The sequence below is a fragment of the Felis catus genome, chromosome A3, assembly GCF_018350175.1.
Source record: "Felis catus isolate Fca126 chromosome A3, F.catus_Fca126_mat1.0, whole genome shotgun sequence".
NCBI lineage: Eukaryota > Metazoa > Chordata > Mammalia > Carnivora > Felidae > Felis > Felis catus.
In genome coordinates, this window is record NC_058370.1 from 32,264,050 (window position 1) to 32,291,917 (window position 27,868).

The 27,868-nt window shown below is 43.0% G+C and overlaps 1 protein-coding gene across 2 annotated transcripts in view; it reads right to left on the bottom strand.

Moving 5' to 3' along the window:
- The window catches only part of FERMT1 (FERM domain containing kindlin 1), a 35,482-nt gene extending 24,351 nt beyond the window's left edge, over positions 1-11,131 (bottom strand). The window contains exons 1-5 of one of the 2 annotated variants that reach the window (XM_045053862.1): positions 10,916-11,131; positions 6,725-6,893; positions 5,849-6,082; positions 2,619-2,765; positions 792-1,005 (exon numbers count right to left, since the gene is read on the bottom strand). In XM_045053862.1, the coding sequence (XP_044909797.1) occupies positions 792-1,005; positions 2,619-2,765; positions 5,849-6,082; positions 6,725-6,875 (746 nt within the window). In that variant the 5' untranslated portion in view covers positions 6,876-6,893; positions 10,916-11,131. Of the gene's footprint in view, positions 1-791; positions 1,006-2,618; positions 2,766-5,848; positions 6,083-6,724; positions 6,894-10,915 lie in introns of those variants that run through there. The other variant, XM_045053863.1, reaches the window with a different exon arrangement.
- Between the last annotated feature and the right edge of the window lie 16,737 nt (positions 11,132-27,868).

Consider the following 27,868-nt stretch of genomic DNA (forward strand, 5'->3'; position numbering starts at 1 on the left):
AATTGTGGCACGGGAGCGAGTAAGTGTCAGAACAGGAGTGCAAGGAGGTGAACCCATCCAGAATGGGGTTTCTGAGTAGGAGACAGTATGTGGCTGGGTCTTACAGGACAAGCAGGGGCTGGGTCGAGCAGGAAGAAGGAAAAGAATCTCACAGCAGAGCAAACGTAGTGATAGAAAGTGTTTGTGTGCACCGTAGGGGGAATGGGGTATGTGAGTGCACGGGGTGGAGACATCTGCTGGGCCAGCTCTCATTGGGAGTAGAAGGCTGTGAACAAACTTGACTTTATGTGGTGAACAGTGGGGAGTGAAAGAAATGGTGGTTTGAGAAGTAGTCTGAGTGTATGTTCTGAGATGACTTCAAAGCTGAAGGACTCACTCATTCAAACACCTAACGAAGATGTGGTGTTCCACAAAAGGCGATGAGGGCCAGGTGGGCCACCTTGGATCTCCCCACTGCCCCATGGGACCAACCCACTTATACACTGCTCTACATCCCTTCAAAAACACTTTGCACATCCACAGGGATGGAGAAGTAGTATTCACATAGGGCAATCCATTGAGTTACCAGAACACATAAATGTTGCCATACTTCAAATGTTCTTGCAATGACCAAAGGTGGCATTTCTCCCTTCTGTAGCCAAAATCAGCGCTGATTTTTGCTAATAGTGTACAATCCCCAGGCATGCTAACTTAAAAATTAAACAATCCCCTCTCCCCCACCTCTGTGACATCTCTCTTACTGTATCAACAACACCAGTTAACAGAGAAGGAAAACGGAGCCATGTCCTTACCCTGCGTTAAGCTTCGTTTTGTCAACCAGAGACCGAGGCTGGTACATATCAGCCAATGCTTCTGGTGATTGGGGGGGCTGGCTGAATGCGAGGATGCTGCAGTTTTGTTCGGTCAAAGGGCTGTCACTGAACCATGTCATGGTGGATGATGCCGGCGTTCCATTGATGGGATCATATGTGGGAGTCATGGTTCTACTATATAATCCAGGACTTACTGCAAGGCAGAGGCAAGCTTGTACTATGACATGAGATTCAGAGGGAGGAATCTTTGGGAAAATAAATACTAACACTGCTTATGCTAAAATGGATTTTGAATTTAATTGTTTGCACTATCTAAAGTAAGGAGATGAGTCATGACGGGGGAGGCATTTTTTAGCTCCTGGGAAGGCTGAGAACTCACAGGCCACAAAAGCTTCCAAAACCAACCCAGACAAATGCTGGGGACTGTCTCCTTCTCAATAATTCAAAATTCTATTTGGGGCACCTGAGTGGCTCAGTCGGTTAAGTGTCCGACTCTTGGTTTTGGCTCAAGTCAGAATCTCATGGTTTGTGAGTTCAAGTCCCACATCGCGCTCTCTGCTGGCAGTGCAGAGCCTGCTTGGGATTCTCTCTCTCTCTCTCTCTCTCTCTCTCTCTCTCTCTCTCTCTCTCTCCCTGTCTCTCTGCTCCTCCCATTTGTGTGTGCTCTCTTTCAAAATAAATAAATAAACTTAAAAAAAAACCCCAAAATTCTATTTCAGCAGTAAGTTTTGGCACCATTAGAGAACAGAAGATCTCACAAAATGCATGTACAGACTATAGTTTTGGGCAAATCCTTTAAACAAATAATAGTACTTGCCAGTTTTAAGAACCTAGCTAGTTGATGGCTTATAAATCACATGGTTTGTGTAAGGAAAATGCAAATAATCCCTTTTACTCTTTGCATTGGGATATACTCTGTATGAAAACCTTTGATATTGTAAGCAGTTTGTTTTTATATAAAAAGACAAGGATATTGTCTTTCCAGAATTTTTACCTGCCCTCCTGTTACATGCCCAATGCAAAATTTATTTATTTAAAAAATTTTTATGTTTTATTTATTTTTGAGAGAGAGAGAGACAGACAGACAGACAATGTGAGCAGGGGAGGGACAGAGAGAGAGGAAGACACAGAATCTGAAGCAGGCTCCAGGCTCTGAGCTGTCAGCAGAGAGCCTGACGTGGGGCTCAAGCTCACAAACCGCGAGATCATGACCTGAGCCGAAGTCGGACGTTTATCCGACTGAGCCACTCAGGTACCCCATCCATATGCCCAATGCAAAATTTAAACTGCATTCAGAAAAGAATCACATGAAGATAGGATCAGGAAAAGTATATTTGAGTGATCCAACTAATCTCTTTTCTCCCCAAATTCACAGCCAATTCTCCTAAAGTTTTGCTTTCATCAGTAACATTATTTAACACAGTTAAAATAATGAGCTATACAGCAGGTAGAGCATACGACTCTTGATCTCAGGGTCATGAGTTCAAGCCCCACGTCCAGCGTGGAGCCTACTTAAAAAAATAATGAAATATAAAAAAAAAAAACCTTGTTAAAAAAATTCTGTGAGTTCTAAAATTAATTGCATATCCTTTCCTCATCACAGGAATCCTGCAATTTTAGTTCTTCTTTGGGGGGGGAAGGGAGGGGAGGGGAGGAGAAGGGAGGGGAGGGGAGGGGAGGGGAAGAGAGGGGAGGGGAGGGGAGGGAAGAAGAGGAGGGAGGAGCCGAGGAGTGAGATTTCTTGGGATTTAAGAAATCCTTGGATTCAAGCATGGAATAAAACAAAACACCTGTCATGAATCATACCTGGTGGACCTGAAGTCGTTGGAGACCCCTCCAGATTTAAAATATCTTCAATTATAGGCTCCTTGTTAGTTTTGTCTTTCTTTTTCTTCTTTTTAAAATAGTCACCAGAAGGCTTTAACAAGGAGAGTTCTTCTGATCTTCTAATGTCTAACAGACAAATGAATAAATATAAAGAAGGAAGAAAAACTATCAAAGAGTAAAAAGAAAATACCTTCTAAGACTCAGAGTCATGCTAGGCATCTGAAATAATTTCTCAGGAAATTCCTGAGAAGTAAATGGAACTAAATTGCATCCCTTTGGAAGAAATAGATGGGTGTGTGTGTGTGTGGGGGGGGTGGGGGTGGGGGTCAAAGATCAGAAGATTTAATCTAATAAAATTTCTAGTTGTTTTTTAACTTATTATGAAAATATTTCAGACATACACAAAGCAAAAGGAATAGTATAATGGCCTCCTCATGCTTTCATCACCCAGGTTCAACCACTATAAGCATTTGGCTATAATTTCCCCTCCCTCTCTTTTTTCTTTCTTCAGTTTTTTTTAAAATAACAACCAAGAACCCCACCATTTTCTTTCTTGAACATAGATCCCGAGAACCTTTCCCTTTCACTGTGCACAATCGCTAATTTCATCCCTGCGGCAGACAGTATTGGTGTCCTGCCCATCTCTTCTGGGCCCTCACCATTTCAATGCACTCTGACCCGACTTCCAGTGGCAGCAAGGACAAGAGTCTTTCTGCCTGAGGGGTTGCTCTGGATGCCAGAGTGTGCACTGCCCAAATACTGATGCAACAGGCCACACAAGTTCAACTTCCTCACCCCCAACCAGTGTTTTCTGGAATCTCCTCCCCCCAAAATAAATGTTTGTACTTGAATTCTTATCTCAGGGTCTGCTTCTGGAGAACTCAAACCAAGATGATTCCCATTTTTTTTCCATTAGTCCAATATATTTATAACTGCCATTGCCAATCAGAGCTCCTGATAACCATGAACCACCATGAGCTTCTATATGATTCCAAGTGAAAGCCGAGGAATATGGACGTTAGAGTCTGTGAGCAGCTTTCTGGGAGGCAAATGCACTGATTCCATAGGTCCTGCCAGTTTTCAAACATTGCTTAGTGCTGAGGCTAGCAGTTCAGCTCCATCCTTTTCCTCTATAACTAACGATGCTTGATTGTCAGGTTGCAACACACACCTGTGCCCATTCCAAATGCATAATTTATATACGAGACCTGGAGATGAATCAGAATTTCCAGTAGAAGCATTAGAAACAAAACAAAACAAAACCTACATCTCCAAGCCCAAGATTTGTGTCTTGTCCTATCTTTGTGGGAAAACTCATCATATTACTAAATTTGATTTAGCTTCAATTGAACAGATATAAAAAAGGTGACTAAAAATGGCACATTGAGCCCTTTATGACTACTATGAAGACGTAATCTGGAAAAGAGAAGAACATCTGACTGCTTCTGTATATTTTGGAACCTCAAATTTTCAGTCCTAGCCATGATGTGTGTTTCCAGTCTATTATGGACTGGGTTTTATTTGATCATTTACTTTGTTTTCCAATCCTCATTGGAATATTACTGAAAACAAGGTGCCCTGATGCTTGCCATTTGCCCACCATGTACCAGGGCACTGCTGAGGAGTTCTGTACTAGAAGGTTCCATTCATTTGTTCGCTTAATAGTTAATGAGTAGCTAATGTGTGCCAGGCATTGTGCTAGGTGTTAGAACACAGGTGTGCTCAAGTAATGGCTTCTGTCTTCACCCTATTTAACACCACACCAGCCCCTACTGCCCACTGGAACTCCTAGTCCTGCATATACTGTCACAGCTTTTCTTTTCTTCTCTACCAAAATCTCCTTTTAACATCTTATTTTTTATTAAAAATTAAAATTTTTTTTTAATGTTTATTTAGTTTTGAGAGAGAGGGAGCACAAGCAGGGGAGGAGCAGAGAGAAAGGGAGACACAGAATCCAAAGCAGGTTCCAGGCTCTGAGCTGTCAGCACAGAGTGGGACGCAGGGCTCGAACTCACGAACAGTGAGATCATGACCTGAGCCGAATGAAGTTGGATGCTCAACTGACTGAGCCACCCAGGCGCCCCCCACCCCCAAATTTTTTTAATATTTATTTATTTTTGGGATACAGAATACAAGCAGGGGAGGGGCAGAGAGAGAGAGGGAGACACAGAATCTGAAGCAGGCTCCACGCTCCGAGCTGTCAGCACGGAGCCTGACGCGGGGCAAGAACCCACGGAGCGCGGGATCATGACCTGGGCCGAAGTTAGATGCCCAACCAACTGAGCCACCCAGGCGCCCCAAACATCCTATTTTTAAATTAATGTTTACATTTATTATTTATTTTCTGCCTCTGTATCCTAGAATGTAAGCTCAAGCAGGGAAGGGATTTAGGCCTATTTTTATTGTTAAGCAATCTCTAGCACTCGACACAATGCCTGCCTAATCAATATATATTTGTTGAAGGAATGAATGAATAGTTTAATGGGAAAGATAGGTCACTCACTCATATATTGTATATACTATATTCAAATGGTGAATCTCAGCCTTGGAACCATAGAACGTAGCTACACGCTTTCAAAAAATATGAAATAAGAACCATGATGCAGGGTTTACTTCCATTATAGAAGTGCCACAAATAAATGGTTTGGGTAGTGTTGTCCCTAATGACTGTTAAAGCCATAAGAATTAGTTTTCAATCCATAATTAAGTGTACTTTTCTCCTTAAACTCCACAAATAATTTTTGTGGATAGAGTATTTACTAGAGCCAAGCGTTAGGAAAGCAGTTAAGACATTGCAACACTATTATCTCAAAATCAGTAAACATATATCAACTCTATGGTGGTAATGATTTAATGGAACTCTTGCTTGTTTGTCTTAAATATAATGATGATATTACTATGGCTCAGAGGAATGAATTTGTTTTGGGGGGCGGGGATCTTAATGGGTCTGTTTCTTCTGTTTAAAGACTTCTTTTGAAATAGCTTTAAGCTTTGTGGAAGTGAATCTGATTTCCTCCAATAATGTTCCATTTGGTTTAACTCTACTTACATGGCTAAAGTCCCCAGAACCAGGCTTGAAAAGTATGCTTCCTAGTAAGGGAAATGTTCTGTAAAGCCGAATGCGTGCTTGCAGGCAGAAAGCACACATAATTTTCCTGCCCTCCTTTGCTAACAGTCCAAAGGGCACAGGGCCCCTCTGGGGTACTCACTCAGGATTTTGCAGATATCACTGACAGCTTTAAAAACCACAGCCGAGAAGCTGACACGCAATCTCACCGTCTTCACATTTGGCAGGCGGAGGCGGAGCATTTTATGCTGAGGGGTGAAGAGAAGCTTTGCATCTGCCTGGACTCCATATTTGTCCAGGGTCCAGTGCGTTTTCAGAAGCCAGCAATGCTTTTGTTCCCACCAAAGGGCAAAGTCTGACCAGTCTTGGGATATGTCTGCAAACATGAAAAATAATACGATGAAGTAGAATAAGAACGAACTTTAAGAGTCCATCCATTGTGTGCAAGAACTTCAACAAATGGGTCTTCAGCTCCCCATTCCCTTTTACAACCTAAGGCTTAACAAGCCTCAGCACCTCTTCAAAGTCTCTAAAGTGGGGTGGGTAGAAAACAGAGCCTGAACCTCATCACAGTGATATTTAAAATTTTTTTTTAACGTTTTTTATTTATTTTTGAGACAGAGAGAGACAGAGCATGAACGGGGGAAGGGCAGAGAGAGAGGGAGACACAGAATCGGAAGCAGGCTCCAGGCTCTGAGCCATCAGCCCAGAGCCCGATGCGGGGCTTGAACTCACGGACTGCGAGATCGTGACCTGAGCTGAAGTTGGAAGCTTAACTGACTGAGCCACACAGGCACCCCCACAGTGATATTTAGATACAGTGAAAGAAACAGACACATCCTTTTGCAGGATCCTCTATTTCTCTTCCTCCTGTGGGGAGGGGGCTTGCTCTCTGAGCCATCATAAGAAAAATAAACAGAAAAACTTAGATGATCAGACAGCCTAGATTAGCCATTTATTGTTATTACAACAGAGAGGGTTTCAAAGGTAGGGAAACCATTAAGAAACGGGAACTTACTGATCTGTTCTACTAACTTGAGCATCAGCCCCCCAACATGCAGGTCTCCAGCCACTCTCAATGTGACATCTTTCTGCTCCTCTTCATTTGGATGGTCAACTCTGACGACGAGCTCCCAAGAAGCAGATGCAAAGTCCGTGGATGAGAGCATCGTGGCAAAAGCAGGTGTCTGCCGACAAAAAGTGAGACATGGATCAGAAAGTGAGAAGGAAACAGGAGCTTGCCAGTACGTCCTGCAGGGCAAAACTTTCTTCCATTTTAGCCTCTTCTTCAGGAACTCTGCAGGGTTCCCAGTACTCAATATTAAATTTAACATCTGAACCTTGAAGACAAAAAGTCTTATAAGGTCTCAATCTTTCCAGATTTGTGTAACTTTATCTTTCTATTCCCCCAGGACCTATTTTTTTTTTCTGTGCCTGCCCAATGCATCAACATTTTCTGTCTCTATGGACTTTTCTTGACTTTCTCTGAACTACTGTGGCAATAGGCAACAAATCATGGCAATCCTTGATATCTTTTTAAACAATCACTTTCATGGAAGTATAATTTGCATGCAATAAAAATGCACGGATTCTTTTTTGAGTATAGTTGACAATGTTACATTAATTTCAGGTATACAGTATAAAGATTCAGCAACTCTATGTTATGCTGTGCTCACCACAGAAATGCAGATTTTAAACATACAGTTTGATGCCTTTGTTATATACAAATGATGCCTTGATAAAGTTTATTTTAGAAAAGGATGCCATGAAAATCTTTATCTATCTATGTATATTATTACATTCCTCCTACAAATATTGATGACATCTTCTGGTATGAAAATTGAAAAAACAAAAGTATAGCAAAATAGTTTCTATTTCAGTCATGTAATATGTAGTTTTACCTTAAATGCATATAAAGATATAGGTCATTAACAATTATTGCCAGGTATTTGATTTACTTGAGTTACCATTTTATATTATACAAGAGTTGGTAAATTCAGTGCATCAATTAAGTTTTTGGACAAAACTCTGGTAAAAGATTGAAAACAGGAATGACAGACACACAAAGCCCACTCTTCAAAACACAGATGGGGTGAGAACTTCAGACTCAGAGTTTTCCTCTCTTTCGAGGAACAAGAATAAAAATGAGCTAAGCAGTATCACAACTGACATGTTTCAGGGGGAAATAGGAACACTGGAATCCAAAACTGGCTGAACTTAAAATGACAGCTCTGTTTTACTTTACTTTTCTTTTTTTTTTAAACAGGGGACTCTGCCTTGTTGGTTTTTTTTTTTTTAATGTTTACTTCTGAGACAGGGAGACAGAGCATGAGTGGGGGAGGGGCAGAGAGAGAGGGAGACACAGAATCTGAAGCAGGCTCCAGGCTCTGAGCTGTCAGCACACAGCCCGACACGGGGCTTGAACCCACGAGCCGTGAGATCATGACCCGAGCGGAAGTCGGTTTCTCAACCCACTGAACCCCCCAGGCAGCCCAGCTCTGTCTTACTTTTAAAACAGAAAGCACATTCTGCCCCTTCCCCGCTCATGCCCTGTCTCTTTCTGTTTCTCAAGAATGAATAAACATTAAAAAAATTTTTTTATAACAGAAAGCTCATGATACTACCTCTCCTGGCTATTTAAAGATTTAAAATAGGGCGCCTGGTTGGGTCAGTTGGCAAGTGTCCGACTTCAGCTCAGGTCATGATCTCATGGATCGTGAGTTTGAGCCTTGCATCGGGCTTTGTGCTTTCAGTTCAGAGCCTGGAGCCTGCTTCAGATTTTGTGTCTCCCTCTCTCTCTGCTCCTCCCCCACTCACACTCTGTCTCTCTCTCAAAAATAAATAAACATTAAAAAAATTTTTTTTTAAAGATTTAAAATAAAATTATCAGGCATTTAAATGATAACACATCTTTTTAATTTTACTACAGAGACGGCTTATAAGAGATGCATGTTTTCTTTAAGGCCTATTTTTTTTTTTTAACATGAAATTTATTGTCAAATTGGTTTCCATACAACACCCAGTGCTCATCCCAACAGGTGCCCTCCTCAATGCCCATCACCCACCCTCCCCTCCCTCCCGCCCCCCATCAACCCTCGGTTTATTCTCAGTTTTTAACTTAAGGCCTATTTTTGAGAAACATCAGTGCACTCGAACTCCTAAGAAGGAGCTTCTCCGATGGAAAGTGCACAAGTCCGCTGGGCATCTATTAACCTGCAGATTCTGTTCAGCAGGTCTGGGGTAGAGGTGGAGACCCTGCATTTATAACAAGCTCCTGGTGACACTGGTCTGTGGCTCACACTTTTGAGTCCAGACAGCCACGTGAACAATCAGCTCCAGGACTCAGTCCCCCCCTTCAATCTACCCCAAATCGATATTAAGCCAGGGACCATGGTGATATCTGAGGAACATTACTTTTTAAAAAATTTTTTTTTCAACGTTTTTATTTATTTTTGGGACAGAGAGAGACAGAGCTTCAACGTTTTTATTTATTTTTGGGACAGAGAGAGACAGAGCATGAACGGGGGAGGGGCAGAGAGAGAGGGAGACACAGAATCGGAAACAGGCTCCAGGCTCTGAGCCATCAGCCCAGAGCCCGACGCGGGGCTCGAACTCCCGGACCGCGAGATCGTGACCTGGCTGAAGTCGGACGCTTAACCGACTGCGCCACCCAGGCGCCCCAAGGAGGAACATTACTTTTAATAGTAAGTAATAATGATACCACCAGTGTTATACCAGTTTTGTGTGTATTTGAAACTGTTCACATTTGAAAGCATCAGAGAATCTCAAAATACACAAAAATGATACGCTGCAAATCTGAACAGGCTTAGGACAGATTTCATTTGTTCAAATCAAGTTCAAGAGTTCAGAAGCAGCGCCTTGTGTTTTTATGACCAGAAGGAGCCCAGCGATGTAACGCTTGTACCTCTGCATGCACAGAGGCACCTGCGGACACCTCTTGCATGGGCAGTGAATGCTATGCAATTGGGCCTAAACTCTCACTTCACTGTCATCATCAGGCTCAAGTATCATTTATTCTGTACTTACCCGCTGAAGTATTCTGTGTGAACCACGGAGTACGTGTTATCTTCTTTACCTGCTCAGCAATCCCATTTAGAAATGAGGAAACTCGGACTCTGAGAGGTAAGGCAACTTGTTGGAAGTCACACAGCAAGTCAGATGGTGGAGCCCAGACAGAAATCCAGGTGTTTCTAGCTCCAAACTTTCAACCACTACACTGGAACACGCCCTTGTCAAAGTTGCAACACCAATATGAAATAAAACTCTTACAACCACATGAGCTAAACTCTCAGGAGCCTTCACTAAGTGTTTGTACTAACATCTTTCCCAGTGAGGAGGCAATAAAGATAACTCCATAACTTGGCATTGAACTATTTGACTTCAAGACCCTCACAATTTCTAAAACGCTATGGTTTGAGGTTTAGGTACTTTAAAAAATTTGTACTTTCAAGCGACTCCTTACTGCTTGTTTCATGAGTATCAGTCATAGGTCTTTTCCTAACCTGGGCAGTCAAAACACTTCTCACCTAGGCAATACATGGTGATTCCCTTACAGCGAAATTCAGGCTAAAATTAGACAATCTGGTTTCCCCACATTCCTCTCCTATCTTTCTGCACCTTCATTTTTGAGAGAACTTCTCATCTGCAGCAAGCTGTTACTTGTTGAGGAGAGCAGCAAACTCCAACGGGGAAAGTACATCCAAGGAGACCAGAACGGGAAGCAAAGTGCACCAGCAGACCTGCCTTCCCTGGGTGAAGCCCAGCTGTCCACCTTGCAAACAGAAAATGCAAGAAAGAAGGACAGACATAGAGGCAGACAGGCGGCCAGACAGAAAAACGAGGAAAATAGCCCCTGATGCTTCCCCTAGAAGATCAGAGTGCCTGTCCAAAGGCCCCTGGGCCTGTCGGTTTGCAGCCCTGCAGGGTCCTGGGGCCAGGAGGTGTGTGGTGTGTGGATAGAAACCTGCTCCGCGACCCATGAGCGCAGCCCCTGCGGCTAGACGGAGAGTTTAGTTTGCGAGACCAGATACGCAAGGCTGGGGAAAGTGGTCCCAAGCAGGGACATTACTTTTAATTCAGCACCTATTTACGTGCAAGGGGCTGCTGAAAAGAAGAGGTAGGGGTTTCGGGCATCGGTGGTGCCCGTTTCAGTCGCCCTCTCCGCCCCTCGCCAGCCCTCGGCACCCACCTGCTTTCCGGCCGAGAGTGGCGTGCAGCCTCGCGGACGCGCACGTGGACGCCTGCGCCCCCACAGCCGGAGCGGAGGCGCCCCCCGCCCGGCCGGCGCGCGAAGGTGGCGAAACTGGCGAAGCGGGGCGCCGGGGCCCGCGCTCGCGGAGGCGGCGGCTCCGCTGGTCTGGGCCGGCCGTGCTGCGCGCGGCCGCTGCGGGGAAGCCGCCCGTGACCTCTCGCCGAAGCTCGGCGCCCGCCTCCAGCGGGGCGCCGGGTGCGCGGTCTCCGCCCTGCGCGGCCCCCGGAGGCCGGGCCGAGGCAGGTGAGGGCACGCCCAGCCCCGGGCCTGCTGGGTCTCGCTCCCGGAGCGGAGAAGCGCTCCGCAGAGTTGTGAGGGCCGAGGGTGGCCGAAGGGCTGCGGCGGGATGGCGGGGAGAACCGGGGCGGACGCTCACTCTCTGCGCCCCTCTAGCGACCTTTCAGCCGACCCTCGCAGGCCGCCTCCAGTTTTCCCGGTTCCCCGAGGCCCCGCTGGGGCTAGCAGCCCGGGTGGTTAGACTGGCTACGTCCCCTGCCCCCCAGGTGTACCTGTCACTCACACCCCGGAGGTACGTCCAGGCCCGGAGAGTCCCATGTCTCCTTTAAAGAGCCTGGGGACCTGTGATCACAACAAGAGCGGCTCATCTCTGAGTAAGAGGATGATGTAGACCCCGGAGAAGGGCGAGGCGCCGCAAATATGCACAATGGGAGACCCAGGGGCAACCCAAGGCCATGCCCCAGGCCGGAATCCGGTGGCTCACCTCAGATTCACCACCTGGTGCAGCCCGTCGCCTCCTGTCGGATTTACTCCCGAAGAAGGCTGGGCCACCCTGAAGGGTGGGTGACTGGGCAGTTTACACAACCTGTCCAAGCCTCCTTGGTTCATATTACGCACATCCGTTGAGTGTTTACTACGTGCTAGACCTGGGTCTGAGCTCTAAGGATGCAGTGGTTTTATAAAAAGTCAAGGCAATGATAGTTTCCTCATCTGTGAAATGGGTAGAGAGATGGAAAGTCCACAGCCACTGCAGGGTGGGATTTCATTCAGTTCATGGCAGAATTTCATGCAGTATAATATAGGCTTTAAGCGATTTACACCAAGTACATAAGGCTTGTAAGAACTTCATTTAGGGGCGCCTGGGTGGCTCAGTCGGTTAAGTGTCCGACTTCAGCCAGGTCACGATCTCGTGGTCCGTGAGTTCGAGCCCCGCGTCGGGCTCTGGGCTGATGGCTCAGAGCCTGGAGCCTGCTTCTGATTCTGTGTCTCCCTCTCTCTCTGCCCCTCCCCCGTTCATGCTCTGTCTCTCTCTGTCTCAAAAATAAATAAAACGTTAAAAAAAAATTAAAAAAAAAAGAACTTTATTTAAAATGCTATAAAATTTAGAAGTGGAATCTTTGTTTTTGCTTGAACATTACCATATTCAGCCGTTGTAATGGGTTTTGAAAGTATTTTACATTTAATTTTAAAACGTCAGTTGAGTAATTGTTAGCAAATGTGGGTTTTTATAATTAAAACAAAGTAATTAAAACTTGAAACCGAATTTCCTAATTTGGTAAAGTTTGTCAACTATGGGAATGATGTCAGCTGTCATCTGGTCCCACTTCCCTGTGTGCCCAACACCAACTGAGCAGATATGTTGTCTGGGGCAGAAAACGTTTAAAGGTTTGCTTTGTGGAGACTGCGCATGGCTGCTTAGGACATAGACATTCTTTACGATTTCCTGTGTGACCTTGAAGTAATAATGGTTTCATTTATACCAAATTGGGGTCTCATTTTAGTTGAAAATATCTGGGTTTTGCTGAAGAATTTAGTTGGCTTTAAGCTTTCTGTTTGGTCTGTTATTCTTTAAGCTTTTTTAAAAAAATGTTTACTTATTTGTTTTGAGAGCGAGCACATGAGAGTGGGGGGGGGCGGGTGGGCAGAGAGAGAGGGAGAGAGAATCCCAAGCGGGGCTCAATCTCAGGAACCATGAGATCATGACCTGAGCTGAAATCAAGAGTCAGATGTTTAGCCGAATGAGCCACGCTGGCACCTCTGTCTTTTAAGCTTTTAATGGAAATATATTTTATATTTCTATGCAAGAACGCAAATCATGACTATATAGCTGATGAATTTTCACATATGGAAGACACCTGTATAATGAGCATCAAGGTTAAGAAATAGAACATTACCAGTCCCCCAGAGTTCCTTAGTCCCCCCTTTTAGTTGCAGCTACCCACCCCAACTCCCCCCCGCCCCGGTCCCCCCAGCAGGAACCCCTATCCTGACTTTTAACTACTTACATGGGTTTTGCTGATCTTTGTATTGTACATAAATGGTACAGGATGTATGTGCTATTTAATGTCTGGTTTCCTTTGTTTAACATTATGTTTTTGAGTTTGAGTTTCATCCATATTTTGTGTCCTTGACTTTTTTTTTTTTTTTTTTTTTTTTTACTTACTACCTGGTTATTATCATTCTTATGACACAGGTCTGACACATCCCTTAAGGTCCTGGGTTAGAAATGAATTAAAAGGTGTATTCTGGCTTTAACATTTCATATATATATATGTATACACATATATATATACATATATACACATATATATATACATATATATATATACACATATATATATATACAACAATCACCCTTTCTTAAAAAACGCACAGAATCAGTTATTTAATCTACAGATACTAATCAAGCAATGAATTAGTTTATTTAATTCATTCAGCCATTGTATTACCATGGCTCAGACACTGTGCTGAAAGTACTCAGATTATCTAGGCACAGACTTTATCTTCTGATCTATTTATGATGCTGGAGAATACAGAAGTGGGGTATCTACTTCAAATTTGCAGAGTTGGGGGGAGTATGAGAAAAGATTTTGGAAAGGAGATGATTTTTGAGATGCACTTTATTTTTTTTATTTAAAAAAAAATTTTTAACGTTTATTTTGAGACAGAGAGAGACAGAGCATGAACGGGGGAGGGTCAGAGAGAGAGGGAGACACAGAATCTGAAACAGGCTCCAGGTTCTGAGCTGTCAGCACAGAACCCGACGCGTGGCTTGAACTCACGAACCGTGAGATCATCACCTGAGCTGAAGTTGGACACTTAACCGACTGAGCCACCCAGGCACCCCTTTGAGATGCACTTTGAAGCATTGGATAAGAGCTTGATAGTTGCCTATAATAACCTGTAGTGTCTAGAAACCTGTTTTCAGATGTTTTTAAGTTAGCAGATAGTTGTGGTTGGCTTCTGTTGGCAGAAGGTGGAGGATAAAGAGGAGCTCTGTCTCCTGATCTCAAAACTTTGTGTCCACTGTGCAAACAAATATTAAAACAATAACTGTTATCAGACACCGAGATACTGAAAAACTGATGTGACAATTAGTGTTCTCCAAAGGTATGTTAGTCATGTCTGCATTATCATATAGGATATGAGTGGATTGGACTGGATAAGAAATGTGACCACATTCTTACTCACTGAACAGGAAAAGGAAATAAGTGCTCAGAGGACATTTGAAGGTCCTGCTTGTCTTGTAGACACAAACAACTTTCTTCCTCCAGCATCTTTGCACTCCCACTGTAGGAGCCCTCAGTCCTCCATATAAATTAACTGAGAGAGAATGAGAAAAAGCTGCTGGGAGGAGAAAGGGGTGGAGTTTGTTGTTGTTGTTGTTGTTGTTTTTTTTTCCTTTATCTATGGTTTTACTTGACCAGACAGGGTGTTATCCAATGTAAACTTCTTTGTTAAGTATTAGGAACATGCTAAATGTCTAGCAAGTAAGAAATGGCAACTAATTCCTGAAATGTATTTTTATTTTCACTCAGTCCTCAGGACTCAGGAGCTGTGTTCGTGTTTGTGGAGAACATGTTGTGTTCGGTGCGAAGAAGCCGAATGTGCCTATTAAAGCTACACCCTCCTTTCCAGCTGGATGGGTAACGAGCACTTTCTATGCCCAGGCAAGTTCTATAATTTTCTCCTTGTGAGGGTGGAAAGGGTGTGTCCTGGTGTACCTACAGGCACTAGATGGAGAAAGAAAAGAAGGGCTTGCTGGAGGCCACACTAGAGCCCACCATTGAGGATGACAGGAGCAAGAAAGATGGTCATTCCCTCCCTCCTTCTTTCCCTTCCTCCCTCCCTTCTTTCTTTCTCCTTACCTCCTTTACATCCATCTCAATCAAAGGGTACAAAAGAGTATACAGTGGTAATCAAGTCTTCCCCCTCTTTGATAATAAACTTCCCTTCCTCAGAAAAAAGTTACCTATTTCTTCTAGAACCTTCCAGAGATAGTCTATGCATGTAGACTATTTTTGCTCTTTGTACAAGTGATAGTATTGTATTAAGGAGTATTCTGTGTTTTTGCTTTTTTCATTTTAAAATAACTTGGTGGGGCGCCTGGGTGGCGCAGTCGGTTAAGCGTCCGACTTCAGCCAGGTCACGATCTCGCGGTCCGTGAGTTTGAGCCCCGCATCAGGCTCTGGGCTGATGGCTCAGAGCCTGGAGCCTGTTTCCGATTCTGTGTCTCCCTCTCTCTCTGCCCCTCCCCCGTACATGCTCTGTCTCTCTCTGTCTCAAAAATAAATAAACGTTAAAAAAAAATAACTTGGTGATTACAGTGGATATCAGTCATATTCATGACTGCCTATCATCCTTGGAAAGCTCTCTTTATGTTTGTAGAAATCCTTATGTTAGTATCCCAGTCTAGAAATCAGGACTCAAATTCCCGACCTCCCCTGCAGCTGGGGCACAGGCCTACAAAGTGGACTCTGTCCCTCAGGTATACTCAGAGGTGACTTTAATTTGGAAGTGAATGGGATCTGGAGACAGGATGTGCTTGGGGGAATCATCGTAGCCAAGAATCATTGATAGATTTAAAAATTAGTGAGTGAAAATATGACGAGAAACAGGATATTTGCAGTTTCAAGGTATCTTCTTGCAAAGTATTTGTCAATTACCTAGAGAAAGATAGTAACAGTGGAAAAAAGTGGTGATCAAGATGAACATCATTGGTAGTAATGCACATTGACCTCACACACCTCCTGAGAAGGGCAGAGCATCCCTTCTGTGGGATTCTTGCCCAAATGTGTAACTTCAATTTAATCACAAGAAAACACCACGGTCATAGGAGGCAGAAAAACTGAGGAACTGTCTCAGATAAGAGGAAACTGAGGAGACATGGCAACTAAATGCCATCTGAGATCCTGTACTGAATCCTGGAGCAGTGAGAGGACATCAGAAGGAAAGCTTTTGAAGTTTGAATACGGCAGTAGATTAGTTAATAGCATTATTTCAATACTAATTTCTTGGTTTCTGTAATTGTACTGTGGTTTTGTATGATGTTGACAAGAAGAAGCTGGGTGAAAGGTATAAGGTTCTCTGTGTACTACTTTTGTGACATTTTATGTAAGTCTAAAGTTATTTAAAACCAGGAGGAGGAAGAGGAGAAAAGGGAGGAGGGGGAGGATAGGAGCATGCCCTGACCCTGAAGCAACTTGCTAAGAGGGTAAGGAGGCTTGGGGTACTGGAGCCAGCCATGACCTTCTGGTGAGCAGGGGGAGGGAAGACTATTACAGATGATGACTCTTGTAACCCAGAGTTTTCAAACTTAATAGTGGTTTGGGGACCATGTTTGGTATTCTCACCTCGGGCAGTGACTTTACAAGATGGTGGTTTAAAGGTTTTGGAAAATGACAAATCTGGGTTTATCTGCTTGCATTGCTGATGCTAAATAGATCAGAGGGCGTGGGCATGTTTTAGTTTGGTCTCTGAGCCTTAGTTTCTGCTTCTGTAAAATGGGAGCAGTAGTACCCACTTCATAAGGTACTATGAAATGAGAGAATGTTTGTAAAGCACTTGAGCACAGAGCCTGAAAGATGGTAAATGTTCAGTAAATTTATTTAGAGTAGTAAATAAGAAAAGAGTGAGGGTTGGGGACACCTCGGTGGCTTGGGCAGTTGCATCTGATTTTGGCTCAGGTCATGATCTCACGGTTCGTGAATTCGAGCCCCATATCAGGCTCTCTGCTATCAGCACAGAGCCCGCTTCAGATCCTCTGTCCCCCTCTCTCTCTGCCTCTCTCCCACTCATGCTTTCTCTCTCAAAAATAAATAAGCATTAAAAAAAAAAGAAAAAGAGTGCAGGTTGTCTTGGGGAGAAAGGAGGAACTGGAGACTCCTCGGATGTTGCATCTCATCTCAGGGAAGTAGGACTGTATTCCCTCTCCTCTTTTCTTGCTCTCAGGTAGGGGATCAAACAAGGGGAGAAACGGTCATGTAGGTGAACCTGTGTGACTTTATTAACTTTCTTAGATGGCACCACAGGAAAAATGTGATCGATTCCTCCTAGGTTAGTAGGAAAAGCACCACGGTGAACTCTTTCCAAATCCCAGTGTGGTTGTAGGGTACTCTGGAAATACCGGAATGACTTCTCAGCTATGATTTTGAAAAATCTAGAATGCTGAGTGTGAGAACAGTCATGTTTCTTTATTTTTCGAAATCTAACTTAACTTGGCTATTCCTGTTTATCATTTCTCCCTATGGAATTCCCTGCTAAAATAATAGTATAGGAATAAAAAGCTATAAGCCTACAATGACAAAGGTTAAGAGGAGAAAGGTCATCAGGCAATGAGAGATTTCAAGGATTTTCTATAGGATGGAACATTGAAGAAGAGTGGTTGGTAATGATGAAGGGCAGTGAAATCCATACTCTAGGAGTATGTGAAAAGGAGGTATAACTGAGGCTTTCCAGAATGTTTTCAGAGAAACTCAGGACTCGGAAATGCCAGGTATGACAGTGGTAGTGAGATTGTTGCCAAAAATAAGGGAATGAATAGAATGTCTCCATACAGAACAGTCAGTCCCCCACTACCACCTGTAGGCTAAGTTGTGAATGCCAGATCTCCACCCTGCTAGCCCAAATCCAGAGCGCTCACTCTGTAGAAGTTAAATGTCTCCTTTGAAAGTTTACTTGGCTTAAAGGCCAACTCTCCACTCACCCTTAGCAAACCTTATCAGTTGAACCTTGGACACTGAGCTCCCAGATTAAAAAAAAAAAAAATCTCCCTATTCTCAAGTATTTTTTTTTTTCAGGAAAATCCTCCAATATGCAAGGCAGATAAAAAATATTTTTTGAATCTTTATTTTACTTTTTCTGGTTTTATTGACCTATAATTGACATGACAATATTTAACAGAAATGAATGAGTACAAAGATAAGAAACCTGGAAGATTAATACAAGAGAAGACCAAAAGTGGAGTGGAACAAATTGTCACAGAAATAATACGAGAAACTGCCCAGAAATAAGGAACCTGAGCCTCCAGTTTAAAGAGTCTACTGGATACCCAACAAATGAAAAAGAAGTAGCTAAACCAAAGAACAGCATTGTGAAATGTAAGATCACTATGGAAGAAAAAAACCCCAAAAACCCCAAAAGCTTTTAGTAAGAAAAACCAGGTTACCTACAAAGGGACCCAAATCAACATCCTATACCCAGACAGATTATCAGTCAAGGTATTTGGAAGGACTCAAACTTTAATTCTCACATAACCTGCCTTAGAAATGTTCTCGAAGATGAGCTCTAGAAAACGATCAAATGAATCCAGAAAGGGGAAGACCCAGGATGCAGAAAACAGTACATCCAATCCAAAAAGAGTAAGAAGGAGAATTGAGGTTCCTGGGAAGAGGTCTCTGAGGCAAATGAAGACCTCATAGAATATCTGGTATTATAAGAAGTTTGGGAAAAAAAACCTGGGGTATGGTAAAAACAAAATAGTGCAAAAAGTAAAAATAAAGTCAGAAAATTCAGGAAAGCAAGTGGCTGTAGAAAATAAAATAAAATTATAACTCTTTCAATTTTAAAAATTCATCTACAAACAAAGCAACTATGAATTATAGCTATGAAATAATGTAAACATTGTTATTGTGGTGCAATAAGGAAGATATTTGGTCTTTGGTTGGTTCCTGACACAGAGCTCCTAAAACCCTCAAATTTCCCATATGATAAAAATGACAGGAATGTTCTCTTGGTCTAAGGTGGTGACTCTTGGTGAGGCTCTAGATAGCTTCAGGATGGGGGCTGGTGCCTGGAAAGATCAGACCTTGATTAAAATCGTGGAACTTTTAGCAACACCCTCTGATCATCAGGGAGGTGGGCTGGACATTGGGTTAATCACTAACTGCTACAATCATGCCTACGTTTAGAAACCTCCATAAAAACCCTTAAACTCTGGGTTTTGGAGAGCTTCTGAATTGGTGAACACATCCACATGCCAGAAGGGGGGTGCACCCCAAACCCAAGGGGACAAAGACCACTGCCTTTGGGACCCTTCTGGACCTCACTCTAACTACCTCCTTCATTTGTCCATTTGTATTCTTTATAATTAACTGATAGAGTAAATGCAGCATTTTTCTGAGTTCTGTGAGTTCCAGAAAATTATCAAGCCTTGAGGGAAGGAGGTTGTGGGAACCCCTGATTTTGTATTCAAGTCAGACAGAGTGTAGGTAACATGGGGACACAATTCTTGCATATGGCATCTGAATAAATACCCCTCCTCCTGTGTCAATAGGCAGACTGGGAAACAAATAGAGTAATTAAAAAAATTTTTTTAATGTGTATTTATTTTTGAGAGAGACAGAGCGTGAGTGGGGGAGGAGCAGAGAGAGAGAGAGAGAGAGAGAGAGGTAGACACAGAATCTGAAACAAGCTCCAGGCTCTAAGCTGTCAGCACAGAGCCATATGTGGGGCTTGAACTTGGGACTGGTGAGATCATGACCTAGGCCGAAGTTGGATGCCTAACTGAGTAAACCACCCAAGCACCCCAATAGAATGATTTTAAAAAGTTAGACTGCATAAATCTTGCTTAGTCAATGTAGTGGGGATACAGTATTTCCATAATCATGTGATTGCAAGCTTTCTGCTGTTTGTGTATACAGAATTTATTTTAACCCATCAAATATATTGTCTTGAGTTGTCTCTCTTTTTCCCTAACTGAAGGTTGTCCTAGACATCTTGGTAAATTGTGTGCATGTGCACAAAAGTTTAAAGAGTATTTTCCCAGAAAGATTTTACATGTTAATATACTCTCCAGCAGTATATCAGATCTCTACGATTATTATTTATTGTTATCAGGCACTGTCTTATGTTAAGTATTTATTTTAAATTAAAAACAATTTTTAGAGGAAGTAGGAAGGGAAGTTTGCAAGATGGCGGCTTAGGAGGACGCTGGGCTCACCGCACGTCCTGCTGATCACTTAGATTCCACCTACACCTGCCTAAATAACCCAGAAAACCGCCAGAGGATTAGCAGAACGGAGTCGCCGGAGCCAAACGCAGATGAGAGGCCCACGGAAGAGGGTAGGAAGGGCGGCGAGGCGGCGCGCGCTCCACGGACTGGCGGGAGGGAGCCGGGGTGGAGGGGCGGCTCGCCGGCCAAGCAGAGCCCCCGAGTCTGGCTGGCAAAAGCGGAGGGGCCTGACGGACTGTGTTCCGACAGCAAGCGCGACTTAGCGTGTCTGGGAGGTCATAAGTTAACAGCTCTGCTCGGAAAGCGGGAAGGCTGGAGGACAAAGGGAGGGAGAGCTGCTGAGCCCCCTGACGACAGAGCTCAGTTTGGTGGGGAAAAAGGCGCTCGCCAGCGCCATCTCCCCCGCCCATCCCCCAGCCAAAATCCCAAAGAGAACCAGTTCCTGACAGGGAACTTGCTCGCTCCGCGCAAACACCCAACTCTGTGCTTCTGCGGAGCCAAACCTCCGGCAGCGGATCTGACTCCCTCCCGCTGCCACAGGGCCCCTCCTGAAGTGGATCACCTAAGGAGAAGCGATCTAAGCCTGCCCCTCCTGCCCCTGTGCACCTTGCCTACCCACCCCAGCTAATACGCCAGATCCCCAGCATCACAAGCCTGGCAGTGTGCAAGTAGCCCAGACGGGCCACACCGCCCCACAGTGAATCCCGCCCCTAGGAGAGGGGAAGAGAAGGCACACACCAGTCTGACTGTGGCCCCAGCGGTGGGCTGGGGGCAGACATCAGGTCTGACTGCGGCCCCGCCCACCAACTCCAGTTATACACCACAGCACAGGGGAAGTGCCCTGCAGGTCCTCACCACGCCAGGGACTATCCAAAATGACCAAGCGGAAGAATTCCCCTCAGAAGAATCTCCAGGAAATAACAACAGCTAATGAGCTCATCAAAAAGGATTTAAATAATATCACAGAAAGTGAATTTAGAATAATAGTCATAAAATTAATCGCTGGCCTTGAAAACAGTATACAGGACAGCAGAGAATCTCTTGCTACAGAGATCAAGGGACTAAGGAACAGTCACGAGGAGCTGAAAAACGCTTTAAACGAAATGCATAACAAAATGGAAACCACCACAGCTCGGCTTGAAGAGGCAGAGGAGAGAATAGGTGAACTAGAAGATAAAGTTATGGAAAAAGAGGAAGCTGAGAAAAAGAGAGATAAAAAAAATCCAGGAGTATGAGGGGAAAATTAGAGAACTAAGTGATACACTAAAAAGAAATAATATACGCATAATTGGTATCCCAGAGGAGGAAGAGAGAGGGAAAGGTGCTGAAGGGGTACTTGAAGAAATAATAGCTGAGAACTTCCCTGAACTGGGGAAGGAAAAAGGCATTGAAATCCAAGAGGCACAGAGAACTCCCTTCAGACGTAACTTGAATCGATCTTCTGCACGACATATCATAGTGAAACTGGCAAAATACAAGGATAAAGAGAAAATTCTGAAAGCAGCAAGGGGTAAACGTGCCCTCACATATAAAGGGAGACCTATAAGACTCGTGACTGATCTCTCTTTTGAAACTTGGCAGGCCAGAAAGAATTGGCACGAGATTTTCAGGGTGCTAGACAGAAAAAATATGCAGCCAAGAATCCTTTATCCAGCAAGTCTGTCATTTAGAATAGAAGGAGAGATAAAGGTCTTCCCAAACAAAAACTGAAGGAATTTGTCACCACTAAACCAGCCCTACAAGAGATCCTAAGGGGGACCCTGTGAGACAAAGTCCCAGAGACATCACTACAAGCATAAAACATACAGACATCACAATGACTCTAAACCCGTATCTTTCTATAATAACACTGAATGTAAATGGATTAAATGCACCAACCAAAAGACATAGGGTATCAGAATGGATAAAAAAACAAGACCCATCTATTTGCTGTCTACAAGAGACTCATTTTAGACCTGAGGACACCTTTAGATTGAGAGTGAGGGGATGGAGAACTATTTATCATGCGACTGGAAGCCAAAAGAAAGCTGGAGTAGCCATACTTATATCAGACAAACTAGACTTTAAATTAAAGGCTGTAACAAGAGATGAAGAAGGACATTATATAATAGTTACAGGGTCTATCCATCAGGAAGAGCTAACAATTATAAATGTCTATGCGCCGAATACCGGAGCCCCCAAATATATAAAACAATTACTCATAAACTTAAGCAACCTTATTGATAAGAATGTGGTAATTGCAGGGGACTTTAACACCCCACTTACAGAAATGGATAGATCATCTAGACACACGGTCAATAAAGAAACAAGGGCCCTGAATGAGACATTGGATCAGATGGACTTGACAGATATATTTAGAACTCTGCATCCCAAAGCAACAGAATATACTTTCTTCTCGAGTGCACATGGAACATTCTCCAAGATAGATCATATACTGGGTCACAAAACAGCCCTTCATAAGTTTACAAGAATTGAAATTATACCATGCTTACTTTCAGACCACAATGCTATGAAGCTTGAAATCAACCACAGAAAAAAGTCTGGAAAACCTCCAAAAGCATGGAGGTTAAAGAACACCCTACTAACGAATGAGTGGGTCAACCAGGCAATTAGAGAAGAAATTAAAAAATATATGGAAACAAACGAAAATGAAAATACAACAATCCAAACGCTTTGGGACGCAGCGAAGGCAGTCCTGAGAGGAAAATACATTGCAATCCAGGCCTATCTCAAGAAACAAGAAAAATCCCAACTACAAAATCTAACAGCACACCTAAAGGAACTAGAAGCAGAACAGCAAAGGCAGCCTAAACCCAGCAGAAGAAGAGAAATAATAAAGATCAGAGCAGAAATAAACAATATAGAATCTAAAAAAACTGTAGAGCAGATCAACGAAACCAAGAGTTGGTTTTTTGAAAAAATAAACAAAATTGACAAACCTCTAGCCAGGCTTCTCAAAAAGAAAAGGGAGATGACCCAAATAGATAAAATCATGAATGAAAATGGAATTATTACAACCAATCCCTCAGAGATACAAACAATTATCAGGGAATACTATGAAAAATTATATGCCAACAAATTGGACAACCTGGAAGAAATGGACAAATTCCTGAACACCCACACTCTTCCAAAACTCAATCAGGAGGAAATAGAAAGCTTGAACAGACCCATAACCAGCGAAGAAATTGAATCGGTTATCAAAAATCTCCCAACAAACAAGAGTCCAGGACCAGATGGCTTCCCAGGGGAGTTCTACCAGACGTTTAAAGCAGAGATAATACCTATCCTTCTCAAGCTATTCCAAGAAATAGAAAGGGAAGGAAAACTTCCAGACTCATTCTATGAAGCCAGTATTACTTTGATTCCTAAACCAGACAGAGACCCAGTAAAAAAAGAGAACTACAGGCCAATATCCCTGATGAATATGGATGCAAAAATTCTCAATAAGATACTAGCAAATCGAATTCAACGGCATATAAAAAGAATTATTCACCATGATCAAGTGGGATTCATTCCTGGGATGCAGGGCTGGTTCAACATTCGCAAATCAATCAACGTGATACATCACATTAACAAAAAAAAAAAGAGAAGAACCATATGATCCTGTCAATCGATGCAGAAAAGGCCTTTGACAAAATCCAGCACCCTTTCTTAATAAAAACCCTTGAGAAAGTCAGGATAGAAGGAACATACTTAAAGATCATAAAAGCCATTTATGAAAAGCCCACAGCTAACATCATCCTCAACGGGGAAAAACTGAGAGCTTTTTCCCTGAGATCAGGAACACGACAAGGATGCCCACTCTCACCGCTGCTGTTTAACATAGTGCTGGAAGTTCTAGCATCAGCAATCAGACAACAAAAGGAAATCAAAGGCATCAAAATTGGCAAAGATGAAGTCAAGCTTTCGCTTTTTGCAGATGACATGATATTATACATGGAAAATCCGATAGACTCCACCAAAAGTCTGCTAGAACTGATACAGGAATTCAGCAAAGTTGCAGGATACAAAATCAATGTACAGAAATCAGTTGCATTCTTATACACTAACAATGAAGCAACAGAAAGAGAAATAAAGAAACTGATCCCATTCACAATTGCACCAAGAAGCATAAAATACCTAGGAATAAATCTAACCAAAGATGTAAAGGATCTGTATGCTGAAAACTATAGAAAGCTTATGAAGGAAATTGAAGAAGATTTAAAGAAATGGAAAGACATTCCCTGCTCATGGATTGGAAAAATAAATATTGTCAAAATGTCAATACTACCCAAAGCTATCTACACATTCAATGCAATCCCAATCAAAATTGCACCAGCATTCTTCTCGAAGCTAGAACAAGCAATCCTAAAATTCATATGGAACCACAAAAGGCCCCGAATAGCCAAAGGAATTTTGAAGAAGAAGACCAAAGCAGGAGGCATCACAATCCCAGACTTTAGCCTCTACTACAAAGCTGTCATCATCAAGACAGCATGGTATTGGCACAAAAACAGACACATAGACCAATGGAATAGAATAGAAACCCCAGAACTAGACCCACAAACGTATGGCCAACTCATCTTTGACAAAGCAGGAAAGAACATCCAATGGAAAAAAGACAGCCTCTTTAACAAATGGTGCTGGGAGAACTGGACAGCAACATGCAGAAGGTTGAAACTAGACCACTTTCTCACACCATTCACAAAAATAAACTCCAAATGGATAAAGGACCTAAATGTGAGACAGGAAACCATCAAAACCTTAGAGGAGAAAGCAGGAAAAGACCTCTCTGACCTCAGCCGTAGCAATCTCTTACTCGACGCATCCCCAAAGGCAAGGGAATTAAAAGCAAAAGTGAATTACTGGGACCTTATGAAGATAAAAAGCTTCTGCACAGCAAAGGAAACAACCAACAAAACTAAAAGGCAACCAACGGAATGGGAAAAGATATTCGCAAATGACATATAGGACAAAGGGCTAGTATCCAAAATCTATAAAGAGCTCACCAAACTCCACACCCGAAAAACAAATAACCCAGTGAAGAAATGGGCAGAAAACATGAATAGACACTTCTCTAAAGAAGACATCCGGATGGCCAACAGGCACATGAAAAGATGCTCAATGTCGCTCCTCATCAGGGAAATACAAATCAAAACCACACTGAGGTATCACCTCACGCCAGTCAGAGTGGCCAAAATGAACAAATCAGGAGACTATAGATGCTGGAGAGGATGTGGAGAAATGGGAACCCTCTTGCACTGTTGGTGGGAATGCAAATTGGTGCAACTGCTCTGGAAAGCAGTGTGGAGGTTCCTCAGAAAATTAAAAATAGACCTACCCTATGACCCAGCAATAGCACTGCTAGGAATTTATCCAAGGGATATAGGAGTACTGATGCATAGGGCCACTTGTACCCCAATGTTCATAGCAGCACTCTCAACAATAGCCAAATTATGGAAAGAGCCTAAATGTCCATCAACTGATGAATGGATAAAGAAATTGTGGTTTATATACACAATGGAATATTACGTGGCAATGAGAAAAAATGAAATATGGCCTTTTGTAGCAACGTAGATGGAACTGGAGAGTGTGATGCTAAGTGAAATAAGCCATACAGAGAAAGACAGATACCATATGGTCTCACTCTTATGTGGATCCTGAGAAACTTAACAGGAACCCATGGGGGAGGGGAAGGAAAAAAAAAAAAAAAGAGAGGTTAGAGTGGGAGAGAGCCAAAGCATAAGAGACTGTTAAAAACTGAGAACAAACTGAGGGTTGATGGGGGGTGGGAGGGAGGAGAGGGTGGGTGATGTGTATTGAGGAGGGCACCTTTTGGGATGAGCACTGGGTGTTGTATGGAAACCAATTTGTCAATAAATTTCATATAAAAAAATAAAATACATTAATATAAAAAAAACAATTTTTAATGTTTATTTTTGAGGGGGGAGGAGAGAAAGCAGGGGAGAGGCAGAGAGAGAGGGAGATACATAATCCAAAGCAGGCTTCAGGCTCTGAGCTGTCAGCACAGAGCCCAATGTGGGACTTGACCTCATGATCTGTGAGATCATGTCCTGAGCCAAAGTCAGACACTTAGCTGACTGAGCCACGCAGGTGCCCCTTGCATTAAGTATTTAATCTGTGGTAAGTGCTCTACCAGGCTCTTGGGATATGTGCCTGTGACACATAAGTGAAATAGGGTACTTAATGGTAAACAACTGAAAATACGGTAGTGATTATGTATGTGTTTATTGCTTTATTGTTTATAAAACATTTTCATATACCTCTGTTCAAAGATTCTCAGACTATAATGTGCATATGTGTCATTTGTGTTTCTTGTTAAAAGGCAGATTCCGGTTCAGTGGGCCTGGGTTGGAGCCTGAGAATCTGCATTCTAGCAAGCTCCCAGGTGGTGCTGATGCTGTTGTGTCTAGATGACACTATGAATAGGCAGCCTTACTACTTCCTCTTAATTCCTGAAATTACCTAGCAAAGTAGGTTTTACCATCCCCATTTTAGTGATGGGGAAATTCAAACTCAGGTTAAGTAATTTGTCTACAGTGCTAACATTCAAGCTGGTTTGGAGCTTGTTGCTTTCATTCCCTCATTTATTCCTTCCGGCACTGTGGGTTCAGCAGTGAGTGAAACCAAGCCCCTACCTTTGTGGAGCTTGTATTCTAGTGGAGAAAGAACAATAGTGGATAAGTAAATAAATACAAATAAACATAATTTCAGATCATAAAAGTGTTTATAGAGGGAAATAAAGTAGGATAAGGCATTGTTTTTTAACTGAAGGGGTCTTTGAATCTAAAGTTACTGCTTAATCCTCCTCATTTGAAGATATGGGCCTTCATTATTGTGTAGTATTTTGTAGCTCATGTTTTTCTTTCAAATTGGTTTCCCCTATTTAATTGTCATGATAGCCCTGTGACAAGTTTAGGCAAGAATTCAACACAATCCAGCTGGTGAACCATCTGAGCTTCTTGAACTAAAATACAGAGGCAAAGAGGTGCCCTTGTTGAATAAAGGGGAACTGGGAAAGTCCTTTTGTTTTCATTTAAGTTAATAAAGGGACCCCTTGGCCTCTTCTTGCCAAACTCATTTTTCAAGGTCTAAGGGGGAGATGGGAGAGACGACTCTGTGTGTGTGTGTGTGTGTGTGTGTGTGTGTGTGTGTATTCCACACTCAGCCCCTTTGTCTTGGAGGACTGGGTTTAGCTGTTAGGATATTTCAGTAGCAGGCAGCATGAACCAATTCTGTCTCAAAGGGTAAAAAGACAAAATTAAAAGGAGTTTATGGTATGAAGGTATAGTTCATGGGATCAAGGAAAATCTCCCCATTAGACTTTGGAAAACCAGGGTCCAAGGCATATTAAGGATCCAAGGAGTCTCTTCAGGCTCCTCTCTTCAGATGAATAAGTTCCATATGCTCTCAGGCTTCGTGTCACTATGAGTTAGATTGTGTCCCTCCAAAATATATGTTGAAGTTTTAGCTCTCCATGCCTATGAATGGGATCTTTATTGGGAGGTAGGGTTTTGGTAGATGTACTCAAGTTAAGATGAAGTCCTGCCAGAGTAGGGTGGCTGATCCAGACTGGTGTCCATATAGGAGGAGAGACAGAGACATGTAGGGGGAAGACGATGTGATGGTGGGAGCAGAGACTGGGTTGATGCATCCAAGGAATGCCGAGGATTACCAGCAAACTCCAGAAGCTAGAAGAG